General features: G+C 39.0%; 1 protein-coding gene across 4 annotated transcripts in view; it reads left to right on the top strand.

The window, feature by feature from the left end:
• The first annotated feature begins 3,287 nt into the window (after positions 1–3,287).
• The window catches only part of tmem102 (transmembrane protein 102), a 52,732-nt gene continuing 34,357 nt past the window's right edge, over positions 3,288–21,662 (top strand). Inside the window, exons 1-3 of one of the 4 annotated variants that reach the window (XM_041778737.1) lie at positions 3,288–3,558; positions 7,096–7,175; positions 7,419–7,622. In XM_041778737.1, the coding sequence (XP_041634671.1) occupies positions 7,421–7,622 (202 nt within the window). In that variant the 5' untranslated portion in view covers positions 3,288–3,558; positions 7,096–7,175; positions 7,419–7,420. Of the gene's footprint in view, positions 3,609–7,095; positions 7,176–7,418; positions 7,623–21,662 lie in introns of all 4 variants that reach the window. The other 3 variants (XM_041778736.1, XM_041778734.1, XM_041778735.1) reach the window with 3 other exon arrangements.

Raw genomic sequence — 21,662 nt, 5'->3', positions numbered from 1 at the left:
TGTGTAATATTCTTTCTGGGGGGCCAGAATCCCTAGCTGCCTCCCTGTGTGGTCTATGTTCCTGGTCTCAGCCTATTGGCTGCACACACTTAGATCTTCGTAGACTTGTTGTCATGTTTTCCTCCTGTTAACGGCCTTTTAGTATTTGAGTTTGACTTGCAGGCCACACTGAGTGAGGAGAGACACATAGGCATGTTATTCCCAGACTATATATGGCTTACATGTTTTTTACCCTTCTCCTCATATGATAATAATTTAAATCAATTATGATATTATAGCTTGTAAAATGTGCTTAGTTAGGATTTATGACCTCTAGGCTTTTAATATGAGTGCACTTGGTGAGTGCACTATAGTAAGGTTCAATACAGGTCATTTAGTTAAGCAGAGCTATAAATGGCCATCATGGAGAGTTTTTATTATGTGGGAATCATTATTAACCATCTGGAGAGGGCAGATGGTGCTAGTGGTTGGAGTTGTTGCATAATCTTAATTATAGGGTGAATTCAGGGAACCATTCTTGAATTTTTATAAGCATTCTTGGCATGAATTAAAGAGAACATCTTCATTTCTTTAACACTGAATATGTCAGCTATCCAATCAGGAGAGAGCTTTTATCATGACCCGGACTTACCTACACTTTAGTGTAAACTGGACATTTAATAACTGGTTGAGGATGATACGGTATTTTTTAAAATATAATTTGCTTTATATGAGCTTTTAATTTCCCTGCATGAATTCTCTCGAAGGTTATCAAAGAATATTTTTGAATGTGATTTGAGGTCTGCACACATGAAGAGGTTGTGAACCACTAATGTGGAGAATTTAGAGTCTCACAAGGTTGATCATTTTCAAACCCTGTCTCTCAAAATTCTGCTGGTCATTCACTGAGACTCTCCTTGGATTCATGGAGCAGCATAAAAAAGACCAAACTGAAAAACAAAAACACATTTTTTTATGAGTAGGAGCAGTGCAGCGTCACTTCCTGCTTTCCAATGTGGCCACGCCCCCATTTTGGTAGAAAAAAGCCCTGAGATTAAATGGTGGTAGGTTAGAAAATCATGAAAGAGTGTGTAAGAAGAGTTCTGTGTCTGTTGGCTGAAACTAGAGAGGACTGTAGTGTGTAAATGTCAAACCAGTGGTGTGTTCCTAATGACTTTAAGTTAGCGATCACTCTGTGACAGCAGGAGCTGTAGTCTGTCTGCCTGCTAGCATTTTCACACATTAACTCACTTATTTATCATGGCCTACATTATATGTTTATCTTACCATTAGATTTGGCTCTCAGTAACCGTTCAACCATATAGTTTTTAAATTCTAAGCCAATGATCCTCAGTGTGTGACTCTTAAGCCTCATGTGGCTCTTTTATGTCTGAATGTGAAAAATTATTCCCCCAGAAAACCTGAAAAAAGGAAACTTTGTCATCAGAAATTATCCATGAATCAGTCTGTTTCCCCCACTTACACAACCGGCTTTAATCATCAACCTTTATTTTTGTCTATATATTTCCATTACCTTCATTTGCAATTTGTTGCCCCTTTTTCCTTTTTTGCCACTTTAAATCCATTTTTACTGCTTTAAGCCCACTTTTGCCACTTCTTTTTGACACCTTTTGCCCATTTTTATCCCATTTATACCCGTTTTCACCAGTTGTTGCCTCTTTAATCCCGCTTTTTGCTATTTTTGCCATGTTTTGCCACTTTTCACCCATGTAAGCTGCCTTTTGCCATTAAAGGACACTTTTCCCCCATTGGTTCCCACCCCTTGCGGGATTTTGCCCATTTCCCCCACCTTTTCACTACTTTTTGCCAGTTTTAGTCACTTTTAACTTATTTTCTGCAATGTTTTAGGTGCTCCTTCTCAAAGGAGCCATGCTCACTGAAATCACTGGAGGTTAAGGCCACCAGGTAATTATACAGCCCAACTAAAAAATACTGAAATATCCCTTTAAAACCTGTAAGTCACCCTTAGCTCCACCTATGACATAGTTAGTAGTCTCGAACAGGGATGTCAAACTTAATCACAGCAGGGGCCTAATTCTGAATTTGGGTCCAACCTGAGGGCCTAACAGCATCCGCATTTAACCATAAACTGCCAAGCTCACTTCACCAGCAATGCATTATGGGGGAAAATACCTTATCACTGATGAAAAATCATTTTGAGATTGAAAAAGGTCAAAATGATAGGTTCAAACTTATTAGCTCAAAAGGTCAAAAATTGGCATTTAAAGTCAAACTAATATTTTAAAAAGGCAAATAGAAAGATAGAAAGTTGTTATCATGATTCTTCACAGTCAAAATATGAAATAAATTCAAAATCATTGGTTTAAAATGTCAAAACATGAGAAAAACATTTAAAATTTCGAGTTTCAAAGGTCAAAATATGACTTAAAATGTAAAATTGAGGATCTAAAAGGTCAAATTATGAGATAAAAGTCAAAGTCAGGAGCTGAAAATGTGAGAAAAGAAATCAAAATCATGAGTTTAATAGGTCAAAATATTACTTAAACACTTAAAATTGATACCCTGAAAGGTTAAATTATGAAATAAAAGTCAAAGTAAGGAGCTAAAAAGGTCAAAACATGAGAAAAGAAATCATAATCATGAGTTTAATAGGTCAAAATATTACTTAAACAGTTAAAATTGAGGCTCTTAAAGGTCAAATTATGAAATAAAGTCAAAATTGTAAATTGAAAGGGTCAAAACATGTGAAATAAAAAGTCAAGACCATGATTTTGTGTCCTGTGTGACGCAAAATGACCACATTCCTGACTTTTTATGTAATTAATTAAACTTTTTTCTCATTTTTATGACTTAACAAGGATATTTTAGATCATCATGGTTGCGTTTACATTTTTAACTGGAGTATATCTGCAGACCTCAAAGTCGGCCAGTTATAATAAGATGGGATCTGGTGGGCCGGGTGTAACTGTACCACGGGCTGGATTTGGCCCCCGGGCCTTGAGTTTGACACCCCTGGGTAGGCCGACTTGCCCACTGGCTCATCTTAGCCCTGTCTCCCCTAATATACACTGATGAATGCTATATATCTGTTTCTTCTGTCAAATTACAAACAAATGCGACGATTTGGTCCTTGTGAGAATAAACTTAACGTGACCCCCTCTGACAAAGTGACCCACCCGTTCATCTCGCTATTAAACGGCAGAGGGGAGGGCGGTGGATCAGCACCCACTCCCACATGCTGCACCCCTCTCTGATGTGGATCCTCCTGCTACATGTGCTGGACTTAAAGGGCTGCTCGCATGCTCATGCATGGAAACACCGGCTGTTGCGGTGGTGAATCCGCCCTGTCCAGCTACTGCTAAACCGTAGCACCGCCTCATCTTCTCTGCGAGGCACAATTTTAATCATAAACCTGAGCTCGCAAATCCGTTTGTAGTTTTGTAATGTGGGGCGTGCGTGCCACACATACTACTAATCCCTGGATCCTCAGAGGAGGAGGACCATGATTTCTGGGACGGTGTTGCCAGGGGGAAGGTGGCGGCTGGGACCTGTTGGAAATGACAGCTAAAGAAGGAGGATTCAGGAATCACAATAACAGTAAACGTAGAAGATAGCGAAGAAACTCCCTCGCATCACTGTGTTAAAGGGTGTGTGTCTGTTTGTGCTGTTTCACAGCTTTAGCTTTGATAGCTAATGATTTCACTGGTGAGCTAACGTAACCCGAGCTGAGAGTGGGTGCATGCCTGTGTGTGTGTGTGTGTGGGGGGGTATCTATAGATTTAAATGTGAGTATGTGCTGGTGCCTGTTCGTTTGTGTGCTTTAACGTGTGCTGCTGTGTTGTCTTCACTGTCCCCACCTGTCACGTTAGCTAGCATGCTAATTTTTCACAGCTAGTTGGCTAATACTGCTAATAATAAGAAATTAGCCGACTGTGGGCGGTGTGCCAAGCTGACCTTACCACTGCGAGTCAAATGGTTTGGTATTACAGTTGTAGAGCAGTTACATGAATGTATCGAGATAAAGCAACCCGAGCTAATTTGTTTCCTATCTCGAGTTATCTAATTAGCTTATGTTAACTGTCAGACGGCAAGCTGGCTAATTAGCTCGGCTATTAGCTTAGCTGCTACGTAGAACCAGGGAAGCTTTCTCGTTAATTGACCTAGTTTTAGGGGCAGAGGCCGTGTTGTCATTTCCTCTCGGATGAACTTTGTTTACCTTACAAGTTCAGGGCGTGTTCGTACGAGCACACAATGTTTTATACGAGCACACATACGTGTAAACAAGTTGGCTCTCACTATCTAACGTGTTTTAATCGGTGTAACCTGACCACAACAAACGTAATTCCCCACGACCCTAGCTAAGCCCTGCTTAGTCGTTTTTCTGGTGCGCGATATATCACGTCCTGTCCGAAGCAGAGTGCATTTTAACCTGGTTTAGATGTCAATTTACAACCCATTTAACTCCTTAGAGGCGTTAGCATACAAGAGAGTGACGCCTTGGAAAGCAGCTCGTCTTGTGATCAACAACATACAGTCTTATCCGCTTATATCTGGAGAAACTCAGAGTTGGCTTTAGGTTGAATGCAGGCACTCTCAGCTCTGAAAACATGTTAGTATTAGACACAAACTGCCTTCATCTAGGGCTGCTAATTGGCACAGGTCTGTACTACTGCAGAAGAGCGTATCATTGATAATGAGTACTGTTTTATACCTCTTATGTCAGGTTATACACAGGGACAGAAGCTATGGTATTGGGCATGTGCTCAATCATCATGTTACAGATGTGTTTTGGTAGTGCTGTCACAACACCACAGTTAAAGTCTAACACATTACTAAAAATACAAAGGTACTTGTGTCAATACAATAACAACAGAAAAGACATCCTGGACACCCACAACTAAGCCATGGTTATTATGCAGTTCTTTTTGATTTTGAGTCTTATGTTGACACAGATTGATTTCTGGGCTTCTCTGTCTTTATTCAGACAGGACAGCACCAGAGATGTCGGAGGGAGTATGGAGAACCACATGAGTAAAGCCAGACACACAATGTGCAATTTTGAGCCGACTCCCTTGCAGTTGTGGTGTAATGTCAGCTTATGAAGCATGCTAGATGTGCAAGATTTATGTGCTCACACTATGTCACAGGTATATATATGGGTACTATATCCCATTTTATGACTTTTAAAACATGATTTCAATTTTGCATCTTATATTTTGACAATTTAAATTAATTTTTTTACTTTTTGTATCATATTTTGACATTTTAAACTCCAAATTTGAAATTTAAGTAATATTTTTTACTTTTTAAAGTCATCATTTTGAATTCAAGCTCATATTTTGACATTTTTACCTCCTAAATTTTGGCTTTTTAATCCCAAATTTTGAACTATCAGACTCACAATTTAAAATTTTAAGTCATATTTTGACTCTTAAACTCATGATTTCAAATTTGATCTCATATTTTCACCTTTTAAACTTATGATTTTAACTTTCTCCTCACATATTTTCTCTTTAAAAACTTTTTTTTCTATTTTTAATATCTTTTTCTGATCTTTTGAACTAATAAATTGGAATTTTTATTTGATTTGACCCTTTAAACTTAACATTTGAACTTCCAAATGATTTATTATCAGTGCTGTTTTATTCATATTTTATTACTGGTGAAAATGAGGTTGACAGTTTATGGTTAAATGTTGACCCTGTTAGGCCATCAGGTTAGACCTAAATCCTGAATCCCCCTGCTGTGATTGAGTTTGACAGTCTGACAGTCATGCACAGCCTGATAGCTCACACCGTATGACTGAAGTCTGGAAAAATTGTGACAACTGTCAGTCAAGTTCCTTTGGAAAGTCTCACGTATGGAAGTTGAAGTCAGATTTGTTTTCAAGTAGCTATGAACAGCGACAAAACTGCTCTTATTGTCTCTCTCCGAAATGCATAAACAGCATTTCCTGCAAGCACAACTAGCAGCTAAATAATAACAAATATTAGCTGGAGGTCTGCCAGTAGCTCTGTTTCCTGCCTGTTTGTGTGCTTTATTATAAGGAAGATGCATCAAAGAAGCATTCCAGCTGTTTTTATGGCTATTTAAGATGCTGTCCAATACTTTACAAACAAAAGAAGTGATCCAAAGTTGTAGCTCAGCACTTTCTGTGGGGATTGTGTATTGTCAAATGACCAAATTATCAAACATATCAGAAATCCATCTGATTATTTGGTAACGGCTGGTTGAGCTGTGCCCAGGCTGTGGTTGGTCATCATGCCCCCCCTGCTACACTGCATGACAAACACTACATAATCAGACTTCCAATTGAGTCATGTGACTCAAAATATGTGTATAAATCTGCTAAAAATTGCACAGTGTATGCCAGGCTGAGTAGAGGGCCCAGTTTGCTACTTTCAAGGATGTCGGCCCATTTGCTCTGACACAACCAATGAGCCTATGAGAGCCCCTTTTGGCATTTTTATTTTCTAACCTGTTCTTTGAAACGGGTCTTTATTAGAATCTTTTTTGGGACCAAGTGGCTTGCTGTTTTTCTTATCTGCTGTCGAGTTGTTAGCAACAGACATTAGCATTGGTATGCACATTTAAATTGAAGTTAAAGGGACTTAAAAATATTTGCTAATCATTGAACAAAAAGCTCAACAATGTAGCATCTGTGACCGTCACAGATGTATACCACTTTAGCAGCAATTAGATAAAATCCGGTATTTTCCTGCATGTTTGTGTGGAGATGTCAACATGTTTTTTTAAGTTCTTTAGAGTGCAACTGCACTGGCACATTCAGAAATTAACATCTTATTACTCATCTCTATTACTGCTTTGTATCTTTCCTATGCTTGCTCTTGCTATTTGACTTTGGAATGAAAATAAAAGTTACGGTACTGTCCAGTGGGAAGCATATGGGTATTTATTGCATACAGGGTGTGATATTGGAAATTATTGAAAATTTTACAACCTTAATTTAAGGCATATAGTCCTCGTTCCAAAGCAGTCAGCACTAGGTTGAATGATGCTTAGTATGTTTGCTAGAATGCAGATTTTTGGATGGTTATCGAGGCTGTAACTACACCTGGATCAATGACATTTCTGTTATATGATGGAATATGTTCCCCTAAAACTGCCCTACAGACTTCATGATTCACACAAAGCTGCTGAAAACAAGAGGAGCATTATACTGCGCTGACATCATAAAGGCCCAACAACAAAAAGTCAGTCTAAAAATACATTTGGCTGTAAGACATCTTTTTTTAGCCCTGTGTTTTGTTCCACAGTTCTCTCTGATTCTGCAACCTTCAAGCTGGTACTCTGATAGCATTACTCATCTCTTCAGGGGCCATGTTGCCTTTGTTGACCATGAAATTAGGGCTTTTGTGACTGATCAACATTGGAGTTAAATGATGGCATCTCTAAAATACTCTCTCTTCCTTTGTCCTCACTTGGCTTGGCTGTAGAGATGGAGTCCCTGATGAGTGCTGTGGCACCGCGCTCCCCAGCCCCCGTCAAGAAGTCATCAGAGGTGGACTTCAGGTCAGGGGCTACCCTGGATCAGCTGTCGTCACAAGTGTCTGAGCTAGTCATACTGGAACAGGGGGAGTTTGGAGACCAGACGGCCTTAGAGGTCCACACTGCCAAGGATTTTATCTTCAACATGCTAGGTATGTCTGCAACTGTTTTTCCTCGAATGTTTACTTTGGCAGAAGGAAACGCAAACCTCACACTTTTAAAGCTGCTGTAGCAGGTTTTGATGTCTCATGCAGTGATAAATTTACATTTGTAATTGCAGGGTGCTAATGGCGTAAAGATATTCTCACCCTGCACCCATTATCAGTGGATCACTAATAATTAAAATGCCTAATACAGTGTCACTCAACCCTGCTCAAACAAAGAGCCAAATTGTTAAAAAAAGAATACCTTTGCAAGAGCTACAATCTAAGTGGTGAAAAGTGTCAAAAATGGGTTAAAGTGGCAATAAAAATAAGTTAAAGGGGAGAAAAAATGGCAAAAACTGACTAAAAAATAAGTTATAGGTGGCAAAAATGGTCAAAAAACAGTAAAATGTGGCAAAAAATAATAACTCTAATGGGAAGAAGTGGCAAAAATTGGAAAAAGTGGCATTCAATTGCAAAAGGCAGCTTAAACATGCAAGAAGGGGAAAAAAATGAAAAGAGCAAAAAGCAAGATAAACAAGGCAAAAACTGGTGAAAAAGTTGGCTAAAATTGATAACAAAAAACAACAAACAGTTGGCAAAATTGGTCAAAAATGTGGCAAAAAAATGAGTGAAAAGAGACTAAAATGAACAAAAGTGACAAAATCGTCAAAAACTGGCAAAGAAGTGGAAAAAATGGGGCAAAATGGGGAGAAAAGTGGCAAAATTGATTAAAGAATGAGTTACAAGTGGCAAAAATGTTCGAAAAAACCCCACTAAAAAACTGTAAGAATGTGGCAAAAAATTAGTTAAAAGAGACTCAAATGGACAAAAAAAAAGACAAAAAAAGTGACATTCAATGGAAAAAGGCAGCTTAAATGGGTAAGAAGGGGCAAAACATGGCAAAAAAGTGGAAAAAAATGCAAATAGCAAAAAGCAGGACAAAAAATGAAAAACACTGGTGAAAAGAGGCAAAAGAAGTGGCAATCTTGGGCTTAAAAATCTGTAAAAATGTATTAAAAGTGGAAAAAAGGGATAAAAATTGCAAATAAGGGCAATTGAAATATAAGAAAATAAAGGTGGACAATTCAAGCCAACAGTACAAGAGTCGGAAAAAAACTGATTCATGTAACTTGCAATGTATAATTTCTGAGGTTAATGTTGACCTTTTTAAAGGTTTATGGGGGAAAATATTTCAAAGAAAGAAATAAAAGAGTCACACATCACCACAAAAGAGCCACATGTGGCTCAAGAACCGCGCTTTGAGTATCACTGGCCTAAGATCTCCTTTTGCTTTTCGTGTTAGGTTTTTTTTTTTATTTTTTAAATGATTTCTGTAGCTAACTGGGATCGACACTGAGAAGACTGTCATGGCCTAGTTGGGATAATCAGTGCCCTCAGTATATTATGGTATAAATATTTTCTGTCATCACTTTAACAGGATCTGATTTAATAGAGTATAAGCCCCAGGGATAGTAATTATTTATTGCCTGGAGTTCAATTAACTATTAATATCCAGTACTTAAGTACTTTGTGGAGGTTATGAGAGTATCATACTGCACACACTGCATCTGTGTCTGTATTTCTGTTTATGAGTGTATTTTTAGTGTCGGTGCAGGAGCTCATCTTTGCTTATTTAAAGGCTCTGCTTTCTCCTGTACTGCCGTCCTCCCCAGTCTGCAGTGTTGTGTGTTTTGAATGTCTGGGAAAGTAATGTTATAGTCATCATGTACTGCACTGTGCAAACATCATAGTCTTGTGTTTTTAATTAGTTCAGTGTTTTTCTTCCTGTTGTTTCTGTCCACTGTTTAAATTCCTGAATCACTCTGCTCCTCTATGTTTCATACGATAAAAGCACAAGGTGTACAACCCCAATTTAAAAAAAGTTAGAGCATTTTGTAGAATGTAAACAAAACAAGAATGCTGTAATTTGCAAATCTCATAAACCAATAATTTATTTACCTCCCACCTTTTTGACAATTTTAGTTAGTTTTCACTCATTTCCCCCACCATTTTGCTGCTTTTTGCCATTTTTAGCCACTTTTCACTCATTTCCCTCCACCTTTTTGCCAATTTTAGTCACTTCTCACTCATTTCCCCCACCAATTTGCTGCTTTTGCCAGTATTAATTATTTTTCACTTATTATCCCCCACCTTTTTGCTGCTTTTTGCCATTTTTAGTCACTTCTCACTCATTTCCCTCCACCTTTTTGCCAATTTTGGTCACTTCTCACTCATTTTCCCCCACCTTTTTGCTGCTTTTTGCCACTTTCACCTACTTTTCACCCGTTTTTTTGTTGCAATGCTGCTTTTTTTTTTTTTTTTTTTTACCATTATTGCCACCTGTGAGCCTTTTTTTTCCAGGTCTCACCCATTTCTGCCACTTTTTCTCCATATTTTTTTGTCACTTTTCACCCAGTCTCTACCATTTTCTGCCTGTTTTACCCCTATTCACCCATTTTTGGCCACTTTTTTGCAGCTTTTTTACCTAATTTTCCAGCTTAAACTTATCTTTATTGCAACTTTCACCCACTTTTCCCCACTTAGATTGTGGCTCTTGCAACGGTGTTTTCAACAGTTTGGCTCTTTGGTTGAGTAACACTGGTATAGATATCGGCCCTTCAAAACCAATGTCAGTCCACCTTTATTTCCCACAGTGCTCCATCTTTTTTGGAATTAGGCTTGTATATGTCAGCAGATTTTTTATGTATTTCTGGTACTGGGGCAAGTGTCAAGCCCTGTATTTGATGTTTACTCTCTCCTTGCTTGAAGTGGAAGTTTTTTGTGGATCTGCAGTTTTTGCATGCTGAGTCAAAGCTCTCATTTTTGCTGTAAAGATGGAGAAGCGAAGAGAGATGTCTGAAAGCCATAACCAAGATTTGCAAGTGAAGCTTTAAAGGAGGTCTTTCACATGCCCCTCATATTCATCATCAGCCACTCTCTGGACTGTGCTGCTGATCAGAGTTATCTGATGCATTAGAGTACGCCTGGTTTTAAACCAGAGTAAGGCAGAGAACAGGAGGATGTGAAGTGTAGCTCTCCGAAATTTTTATGTTGGGTTACTTAACTGTTTCACTGTCTCATTAAACAACTCTTTTAACTAGAAGTCTAAAAATCAGAAGCACCAAAAACACCATTTTTATTAGGATCTTTTTACTGTGTTTTATTTACCCTATTAACTTTTATTGTTGATACAGAAAAAGCAGAGTCTGTAGCCAGTAAACACTTTAAACATGATTTAATATTTCCCATCAGTCCAGGGAGGCTTAGAGTAAAAACTAAATAAATTTAGCTGACAGTTTTGTGGTTGCAGTGTTTACTCTGAAAATCATTCTGGGTAGCTGACCCTTTCACCCCTCCACAATAAAGGCAGAAAACACTGCATATATGGAATTTATATAATTTATGTGCACTTGTTTATTTCAGCCGAGCATGAGTGCCTGATCTGTGTTTCACTGGCCTGTTTAGTCAGTAGAGAAATTGATTTTTCAGAATGCTGGTACAGTTTCCAACTTATGATTGGGTTGGCAGCCCACATCCAGCAGGTATATTTGCCTTGAGCCTCGCCTTGTCACGTTGTTTTTCAGACACAGACTCAGCGCTCTGACGTTAGACTACAAGCTAAATAGACGGGCACATCTTCCACAGAGTGAATCAGCTGCTTTGCTGAGCTGTGCTCGCCTAGTTTTCAGACAACACACCTTTATGAAAGTTCACCTTGAGTTCCCAAAGTTTGCTGGTAAGCGGAGTGTCTGCTCATGCTGTATATCTGCTCATCACAGAGCAGCAGCAGACTCTGGGTGTCCTGTTGTCAGATTGCACACATGCACGCTGTGCATTGTAATGATTGTAAAAACAAACAGTCATTTATCATGTGGAGCAAAATGCTGCTCAGATAATTTAAAATTTGGTTTAGATTTTGCCTAAAACACTTCACTTTGTCAGACAAAACCAAGTAGACTAAGTAACAGTGATTTTCTTTGAAAGCACTTTATCATATTCAGTCCCTGCAAGTCTTGCCTACAGTGTATAAGCATGATTAAAAAGCTCTGACATGCTGTGTTTATGCAGAAAACATATGCCAGTCTTTCCAGAATGTGTTATTTATGCATAAAGTGTAAGCAATGTAGTATGAAAATGAAGTAATTACTTTTTTTTGTAAAAAAGACCCATCATGGCAAATTGGTGCATAAAAATAACCATGCATTCAAGAAATAATGCTCTTGACAGTTAGAAATTTCATGAGGAGGTCCCCTAGACCTGTGCAGGAGTAGCACGAAGTTTGGGTGCATACACATAAAATAAAACCACATTTATTTACTCTTAAATTTAATTTATACTTTTGTGTCAAATCAGGATGCACGATAGTGGATTTTTGTTGATATCGAGATGCTGATATTTACAGATTCTATTTAGCCGATACCGATATTTAAATATGCTTTTCAGAAGAGAAATTTTAGTCCTTTTGGACACACTTAAAGGTTTAAGGATGACAAAGGAAACAAACTTTAATCCTTAAAAAAACACTTTAAAGTTTAAAGAATGAGGGTAAATAAGGAAAATGACCTCAACTGACATACACTACATTGCCAAAAGTTTTCGCTCACCTGCCTTGACTCACATATGAACTTAAGTGACACCCCATTCCAATCTCTGCTCTAATTCATCCCAAAGGTGTTCTGTCAGGTTGAGGTCAGGACTCTGTGCAGGCCAGTCGAGTTGATCCACACCAAACTCTCTCATCCATGTCTTTATGGAGCTTGCTTTGTGCACTGGTGCACAGTCATGTTGGAACAGGAAGGGGCCATCCCCAAACTGTTCCCACAAAGTTGGGAGCATGGAATTGTCCAAAATCTCTTGGTATGCTGAAGCATTCAGAGTTCCTTTGACTGGAACTAAGGGGCCAAGCCCAGCTCCTGGAAAACAAGTCCACACCATAATCCCCCCTCCACCAAACTTTACGCTTGGCATAATGCAGTCAGACAAGTACCGTTCTCCTGGAAACCGCCAATCCCAGACTTGTCCATCAGATTGCCAGATGGAGAAGCGCGATTCTTCACTTCAGAGAACGCGTCTCCACCGCTCTAGAGTCCAGTGGCGGCGTGCTTTACATCACTGCATCCAATGCTTTGCTTTGCACTTGGTGATGTATGGCTTGGATGCAACTGCTCAGCCATGGAAACCCATTCCATGAAGCTCTCTACGCACTGTTCTTGAGCTAATCTGAAGGCCACATGAAGTTTGGAGGTCTGTAGTCATTGACTCTACAGCAAGTTGGCCACCTCTGCGCACTATGCACCTCAGCATCCGCTGGCCCCGCTCCGTCACGTGGCCGACCACTTGGTGGCTGATTTGCTGTGGTTCCCAATGGCTTCCACTTTGTTATAATCCCACTGACAGTTGACTGTGGAATATTTAGGAGTTAGGAAATTTCACCACTGGACTTGTTGCACAGGTGGCATCCTATCACAGTACCATGCTGGAAGTCACTGAGCTCCTGAGAGCGAGCCATTCTTTCACAAATGTTTGTAGAAACAGTCTGCATGCCTAGGTGCTTGATTTTATACACCTGTGGACATGGAAGTGATTGGAACACCTGATTTCAGTTATTTGGATGTGTGAGTGAATACTTTTGGCAATATAGTGTAGGTCTGTTGGTCCAGCCTAAAACTCCACTAATGTATTCGTATATATGTCCAAATTTACAGTTGATGTATGCTGAAATACACAGGCAAAATATTGGATTCACTATCGGGAGAAAATTTTGATATCTGCTGATACCAGGGCAATAATATCGTGCATCCCTTATGTCAAACTTATGCTGTTTCACAGTGATTTCCTAACATTTTTTGCCCAAGGCACACCCAAGCTTGCTTATATCCGAATGAAAATCACCTCTGTAACATGTCATCTTTACTTGGTGTTTATTTGTATTGCAAAGTTGTTCAAATTCTTGCATTTCCATTGGGATTAGTAAAGTATTTATCTATTTATCTACCTATTCACCATGCACACCTAAACATTCCTTGCCTCACCATGTGGAAACAAATTATTTATGCGAATACACACAAAACTGTAAGTTTTTTCAGCATACATTTCAGGTTTATCAGCCTTATAGCTGTTGATTAAAACAATCTGCTGTTGCAAATAAAACTTTTTGTACCTGTTATTTGACATTTTTAAACAGAATTTTCCAAATAGAGCAGTCAGAAAATACCAGAAAACCAGCAGAAAAAAAAACAAGTTTTCTAAGAGGTTGTCCATTTTTTATATGTGATATTGTAAGTTCTAAAATTACATCGCAGTTTCAAAAATACCCACCATTTGAGAACCACTTTTGTTTCATATGCTCAGGTTTGCAAAGCCTTTAACTTAAAAAGACTTAGACATGATGCCCTGTGCATGTGTGACTATGCATCAGGATGACTCAGACTGCTAAACCTGTGCATTGTTTTCTCTCACAATGATACTGTATTGGGGTGGTTATTTTTTAAGTGTATTTTTTGAGCTTCTGCTCTTTTGACAGATTTCATCAGCAGAACTTTGTATGAAATGTTCTGATAACTTCACTCACCCTTTGAAATGTTTCTTTTGATATTCCGTCATCCTCGCCTGTGAGCTGCATGTGTGACTACTTAGGCTGACGGTAGCATATTACAACCATCAAACTGGAGCGCAGGAGTGCAAGTTAATGTGGGAGCGAGTAGCTGCAGAAAGATGTTAAAATGATGACTTTAGATGCTTAATTGAATCAGGAAATGCTGCTGCACAAAGAGAACACGTTAGTGGAGGTCTCTCTATTCTGCATGGAGAGTGATTATGTATGGATTTGAAAAAGAAAAAAAATGTTGGGTAGATAAACTTGTGTGGCTGTAAATATACCTGGGTGGCCCACTTGAGTCTGGTCTATAATATCTATACTGGTTGACAGTCTGTACAGGTTGTGATTGGTCCACAGGTTAGCAAAGGCATACTGTGTTCTGTGGTGTGAGATGATAGCTACAAAAAGATGCAGTGCTGATCCGTGTCTCTCTCAGTGCAGAAAGAGTCCAAAAAAATCCTCAGTCCTCGACCTTCTGTCTTTCCTTCTGCAGTAACAGCAGTAAAAATTCTCAGTATTTATCTGCTTCAGCTCTAAAGTAAATATGCTTAGTTGAGGTTTTCTGTGCACAAACAGGCAGGAAGTGTGGTGGCAGGACTGGAAACTTGCATTAAAATCACACTTGCATGAAGGTGGAGTATCACAGAGCGATATGGATGTGGTGGTCATATGATCATGTCATAACAGTAGCTACTGTGTAGATTAACAAACAACCCAGCCTTTACTGTCCCCAGTAACCATATCTGCGTCTCAAATATACGAGGATTTTAAGTAACATTTGTTGTTCACGGATCAAAAGCCTCTTGACCTTTTCTTTTATATCTTGGTTCAGTGGAGCATCCATTCAGGGCAAACGTAGCCTGCAGAGCACTGTTAAGGTCACATAGGAGGGCCACTTTGGGCTTCTTTGGCTTCTCCTGCATGTTTCTTTAATTGTTGTTATTGACTTCCAAATGATCATGCACTGCATGTGTTACTTTATCTTGTTCTGCTCTGTTTTTTCCTTCTTTTTCTTTTTTTGTATGTTCAGTTTTATAAAAAACAAAATACGGTCTGCTACAGGATCATTGGAGTCAGTTAGAAAGACTTTTGTTCCCTTCATCAGGCCAAGAGGAAAGTAAAGGACATTGTCAGGAAATCTCATCATATCATGGCTTGTGAGTTCTTGGTAATGCCTTAAGATAACTCAGTCTCATTCACTGACCTTCAGTCTTAATTTTGTTGACTAAAACTATGACTAAAACTATTCGTCGACAGCTTTTTTTCCATGACAAAAACTCGACTAAGACTAACAAAAATAGATCTGTGATGACGAAAACTGACAAAAACTAGGTTTAGTTTTCATCAAGATGACTACAGCTAGACTAAAATTTAATGTAGTTTTCGCCGGAATTTCAAAATCTGTGATATTTGTCCACTGTGGGTAAATCTGTCCAAAACAATGCATCTTTATCTATTCTGCCTCTCAGCTGTAGAAAGCAGGGACCCCAGGTTTGGCAGAGTGCAGAGAACACACTACCATGATCAGATTTAGGCAAGAAAATAAATGCTTGGACTAAAAGTAAAGACTGAAATGTGAGGAATTTTTACTGACTAAAACTATACTTTTTGTGTTATCGTCAACTAGAACCAGACTACAACTATAAAGGGTAGAGATGACTCTAATGCCACTAAAACTGAGACTAAAATTAAAAATAGCTGTTAAATTGATCACTGTATTTCAAGTCTTGGATTGAGTTTACATTTTATTTTAATTTTGACGTTCTAACTCTTCTGTCTTCTCTCACTCCTGTGTTTGCACACTGCCCTGCAGTCTCCCGCCCAAATATGGATATAAAAGGGCGTTTCTCCGTACTTAACGAGGAAAAATGAGCACACTCTTCCAGTTATTAGGACTTAGGAACAAAAGTGGGAATGATTTAATAGTTTAAGAATGTAGCTTCATCTTTACAACTTTCATAGGAACAAGAAGATGATGAGGCCTCTTGCAATCATGTAGCTCTGAGTAGAGCTTATGGTTATTCCTTTAGCTGTCAGCTTATGGAACTCAGATGATAGTCACCTTGAATATCTTTTTAACAAGATTTCTATCTTTACATATTCACTGTTATTTCTGTAGTTAATCTTATGTAGGCTAACTGATTCTGCTGTCCTCTGACCTCTGAAAGTGTCAACATGGAGCAGCTGGATGCTGGTAATGTGACATTGATAGGGGGCGCTGCAAATGAATTACCCTCTTCAGATGAATTTGCATACCATGATAAAATGTTAGCTTTATACAACAACACAGCAGAAAGGTAACGTTGAAGTCATTTAAATTTTTTAGAGACCTAAAAAATAAGATATAAATCTGAAGTTACTGTTTAAAAATCTTACAAAAATAACTTTATTTTATACCTTCTGCTTCCTTCTGCTGCAAAGTTTTGTGGGATGAGGAGGGTGTGTTCCCTCTGAATAAACACAGACTGCAGATGGCTCTTTATGTGCAGGTACTGGCTCAGAGAAATGTGATAGAGCTGACTGACAGCTACTAAAACTGTGATTTGCTGCCTCCATTTCCATTGACAGATATACTGTAGCTTCTCGTGATGCTTCAGAGGAAAATATCTCTTATTCCTCTTGAAACACATTCCCTTGATTCCTTAGCCTTGCATATATTTATGCTGCCTTTGTGGATAGGACTGAGATGTAAATGAGGGAACGTTTATGCAATTTAAGAGACTCTGGATGCACCCTCTATTCTGCACTCACTTTGATGTGTTGCTTGCCATTGTTTGTTTTCAATTTCACACTGTCTGTCTGCAGAAATTTGACATCCATTTAGATTTCAACAGCAAGCAGAAATCTGCATATTTCGTGTGAACTTCATGAGGCGAGGTTTTCTTTGTTAAACACATGACATGACTCAGGGTTTGAGACGGCATGTGTGACGAACAGGATCAAGAAGGCATTGAAATCAAGCAACAGGTACAATAACTTCAATCTAATCCTTTGACAGACACATTATCACATTGTCTCAGGTTGTGTATGCAAAATTAGAGGCAGATTGTGACAGTCATGTTTTAAAATGTGCAAATTTGACATCTTTCAAATGCAAATTAGATTCAGAAAGGAGATGTCTGCATTGAGGCACATCTAGCATGATTCACACGTCCTCCTTGGATTGTTTCCTCGCTGGCTTCTATTAAACTTTAACTCCTGAGAGATGCGGAGTGAGAGGTGGAAGCTGTCTCTTATGCACTGGTTTGACTTCATCAGTTGTGAGTCTGAAGTGAAGGGTGTTTGTTTGTCCAATAGGTGGCACTCTCCCCCCTCCCTGCTGTCCCCTGTCCTCTTAGTTCTCTAATAAAACTAATACTTTGTGAAGTTACACAACAAGTTTGACCTGAAGCCTTAAAGTTTTGTCACTTTCTTTTTATTTCCTTCCTTGACTTGCAACATTTTTTTAATGAAATGTTTGCAAGCTCTCCTTTCACCCTTGTCTCTGTCCCAGAATATCATAGCTCACATTTTCCCCGTAACTGCTAGATTAGTATTATTGCATTTGGTAACAGATGGCTCCTGTAGATTTTAAAATAGCTTTATCAAACAGGCTGTCACACACAGGGAGAAGTCTCATAAATCAGACTGGAACAAAGGCCTGGTTTTCACATTTTATTGTATCACCAGGCAGTGAAATTAGCAGCTGTCACATGACAAATATGGCTTAAATGTTGCCTGAGGCAGCTTAAAATTTCGGGTAACCTGCCCATCATGCAATTTCTATCATTATTTCATCAAAACCTCTGATGTTGTGAGTGGTCGTATTTGTATTAGTCTGTATTTAAAGCTCCTGTGAGGACTTAGTAACTGGTTATGTAACAGTGAATTTTTTAATACTGCTGCCTCTTTATGACCAACAGTTGCAAATGAGATCTTCAGTGACATGATTTTCTACTTTTGTGTTGCAGTTTCTTACATTCCTGTATCAGATGCAAGGGGGTGGGAGTAAAACTAAAACGATAAACACCATGAGTTCAAAAACAACCTCTTTAACTTCCATAAAAAGTGACAAATCTGACTGTATAAAGCAGTGTTACTCAACCCTGCTCAACCAAAGAGCCAAATTGTTGAAAAATGCCTTTGCAAGAGCCGCAATCTGAGTGGTAAAAACTAGAGCTGAACGATTTGCAAAAATAATCTAATTGCGATTTTTTTCCCCGGTATTGCGATTTCGATTTGATATGCGATTATTAACAAGCTTGAAGCTTTAAAGGAGAAGGCTGGGATGGAGGAGGTGAAGCTTCGCTAGCAGCAGCGTGCAGCAGCATTGATGCAAGCAGGGATTAGTGAGAAGTACGTCATATTTAAACACACCACTGTGTTGAGAGAAAGAGCTTTGATTGGTGTTAGATAAAATAAAATAGGGCAGAACGATTAAATAAATATATCTAATTGCAATTATTGCTCCTCATATTTCAAATTTGATATTAATTGCTTTATTGAATGGGAATAATTGTTTTCATGTCACTCAAATGAACATAAAATGCAAATAAGAACAATTTTTGTAAACCATTTAATAAAATTACACTTGAATGTTTGTAAAATGTCCATAAAATCTCTGCTGCTGCAAGACATACACACATTTAACTGGTATTTTGACATATTTCAAGTTAAAGCAATATTGCAATATCTGCGATTTGTAAATTGCAGCATGCCATATTGCGATTTAATCTCATTTGCGATTAATTGCCCAGCCCTAGTACAAAATGGCAAAAATGGGTGCGAAGTAAAAAGAAATGGAGTTACAGGTGGTCAAGAAACAGCAATGACAAGTGAAAAGTGACTAAAATGTAGGGATGCACGGATCCACTTTTTTTCAGTTCCGATCTGATACCGATAAATATATGCCGATACCGATATATATATATATAGAGAGAGAGAGAGAGAGAGAGAGATTTTTTTTTTTAACAATTATTTTTGCTGTTGGTATAATGTGTGAGGTTACATGAGGCTGTAGTAAACCACCCAGCTACTCTTACTAAAAAGCAAAAAAAAAAAACAAAAAACAAAATGAAACGTATTTATTATTATTGAAACAAATTTATTTGAACTACTACTAAAAATTAAATATCAACATTATCCAAAAAACAGGCTTGAAATCCCTGTCTACAATGCTCTTTTAAACTGTAATAAACCTCCTGCCACTAGAGACCGCTGTAGCTTCAGTTAATGTCTGCAGCCTTCCTCTCTGACCCTTCGCCGGATGCAAACAATGAGAATGTCGGCGGTGGCTAAACTGTTAGCGTAGAGTAGGAAGACCGCGGTACGACTGTTTTCCAAAGTAGTAAATGGAAATAATGTGGTATGTGGGCTGTCGAGGGTTAAGCTACTCACCTGAAGTGAAAAGAGGCCAAATATTAAAGCACGATATTAATCTGCAACGAGGAACGAAGGCTGGTGGCGGGGGACGGTTGTAAAAAAGTGGTTTGGAGACATACAGTGGGGTAACCTCATGTCCCCTCACCTTTTTGCTGCTTTTTGCCAATTTTAGTCACTTTTCACTCTTTTTTTTGCCACATTTTTTGCTGTTTTTGTACCATTTTTGCCACCTGTATGCCATTTTTTTGTCACGCCTCATCCATTTCTGCCAGTTTTTCTCCACATTTTTTGTCACTTTTCACCCAGTCTCTGCCATTTTCTGCCTATTTTACCCCTGTTCACCCATTTTTGGCCACTTTTTGCAGCTTTTTCACCTGTTTTACCAGCTTCAACTTATTTTTATTGCCACTTTCACCCACTTTTCACCACTTAGATTGTGGCTCTTGCGAAGGTAATTTTCAACAGTTTGGCTCTTTGGTAGAGCAGGGCTGAGTAACTCTGATTTATCAGATGTGGTTTTGTATCATATGTGTATCTTGCAGAAATACTGAAGTCATGAAATTCATTGTTGTGATGTCATTGTTGCCATGGGTTGTGCATCACATCAAATTTTAACCTACTGTATCCTGTGTTATCGTGATGAACCCTGGGGTGTGTTTTACCACTGGACTAATATTATCCTTACATTTTGGTACTTTTTAAGAAAGCAACCTTCGGGGGATTTTGAATTGTAAGAATGGCATAAAGAAGCATATGTGGTAGTCAGAAAAGGGTCTATTTTCATACCTGCTTAGTCAGCATGTTTCCCCTCTAAAAACAGTGTAGGTCTAAGTCCTAAAGATCTCAGGTTTATATGGTTTCAGTGCAGAGCCCTCTGCTCTCCTCTGTGTTTGCTCCCTCTCTCTCAGTCGAGACTAGTTTCGGGGCTGCCTTCTATGCCATTACGGTTGGCTGGTATTTTCATACCCTGTGCCTCACCACCTGCTGTGACATCTCTGACTGCGGGAAAAGAAATGAAAAAGTTCAGCACTTTCAATGCAGAGTGATGGTTTGTGTTGGATTCCAGGAATATAAAGTGAAGTATGCCGTTGCAGCTGCATAAGAAGCTCTGCGCCTCTCAGACCCTGTGGAGGATGAAAGGCGGCATTGAAAAGCAAATATCATCCTCTTTATGGAGGGGTCTTGTTGCAGCATGCTGGCCTGCTGGATTTGGGACTCGTCACAGCTGTATAGGTGTGTGCAGGGATGCTGAACACAAGTAGCTGTGGCTGTTTTTGCCAGCTTTTTATGAAGTTTGAGTAGTGGAGGGATCCCCACCGGGCTTTGCACACTGTCAGGGAGAAGAAAAAAGAAAGGGGAGTTAAGTCGCATGCACACTCGCAGGCACACTCAGTGAGTTTCTTCACAAGCTGACACATCCAAGAAGAGGCTCTTATTTACGCTGCTTTTGAGTAAACACTGTGGTTTGCCTTCGGGCAAGCGTGGCTGGGGCTACTGCATGTTACTGTGGAGAAACAAAAGTCTGATGAAGGCAGGAATAAATCCGACCTGCCGGTGGAGCAGAGGATCTGATGCTAGGCCCAGACATACCCTGAACCCAACTTTTTAGATCTTAAAGTTTGTTAGCAAGCTTGAGAGAGTTTAGTTCAGAGTTTAGCATCCCCCTGATGTCTGTGGAAAAAATATACTCTTGATGCGGTGTTAAAAAGGCATGAGCGCCGCTCTGCCTCAGCTGAATTTTAACATTTTCATCTGTAAGATGAGAAAAACAACCTGTTGCATGTGAAGTTTTTGAGGAATTGAGTTATTATTTTGAAAAGAAATGCTCATGATTGATTCTTTTTCTGCATCAGATCAGCTTTTTGTCCTACGGTGAACTCCACGTCTTGCCTTCCTGGTGGGATTCTTACATCAGCTCCTTTGTTTTCTGCTATTCTTCACACTTAGGCCACTTAGTTTGATGCACATTTGTGCTTCAATAGTGATAAGTGGAGGCAGTTAGACAGAGAGGACTGATCAGCACCCGAGTTGTTTTTCTTTTTCTAAGTCAGGAGAGGCACATGTCAGAGGTTCACCTTGAGCTATGA

This window comes from Cheilinus undulatus, linkage group 22 (assembly GCF_018320785.1).
Source record: "Cheilinus undulatus linkage group 22, ASM1832078v1, whole genome shotgun sequence".
Taxonomy (NCBI): Eukaryota; Metazoa; Chordata; class Actinopteri; order Labriformes; family Labridae; genus Cheilinus; species Cheilinus undulatus.
Note: the sequence above shows the minus strand (reverse complement) of the source record. Positions and strands in the feature narration are given on the sequence as shown.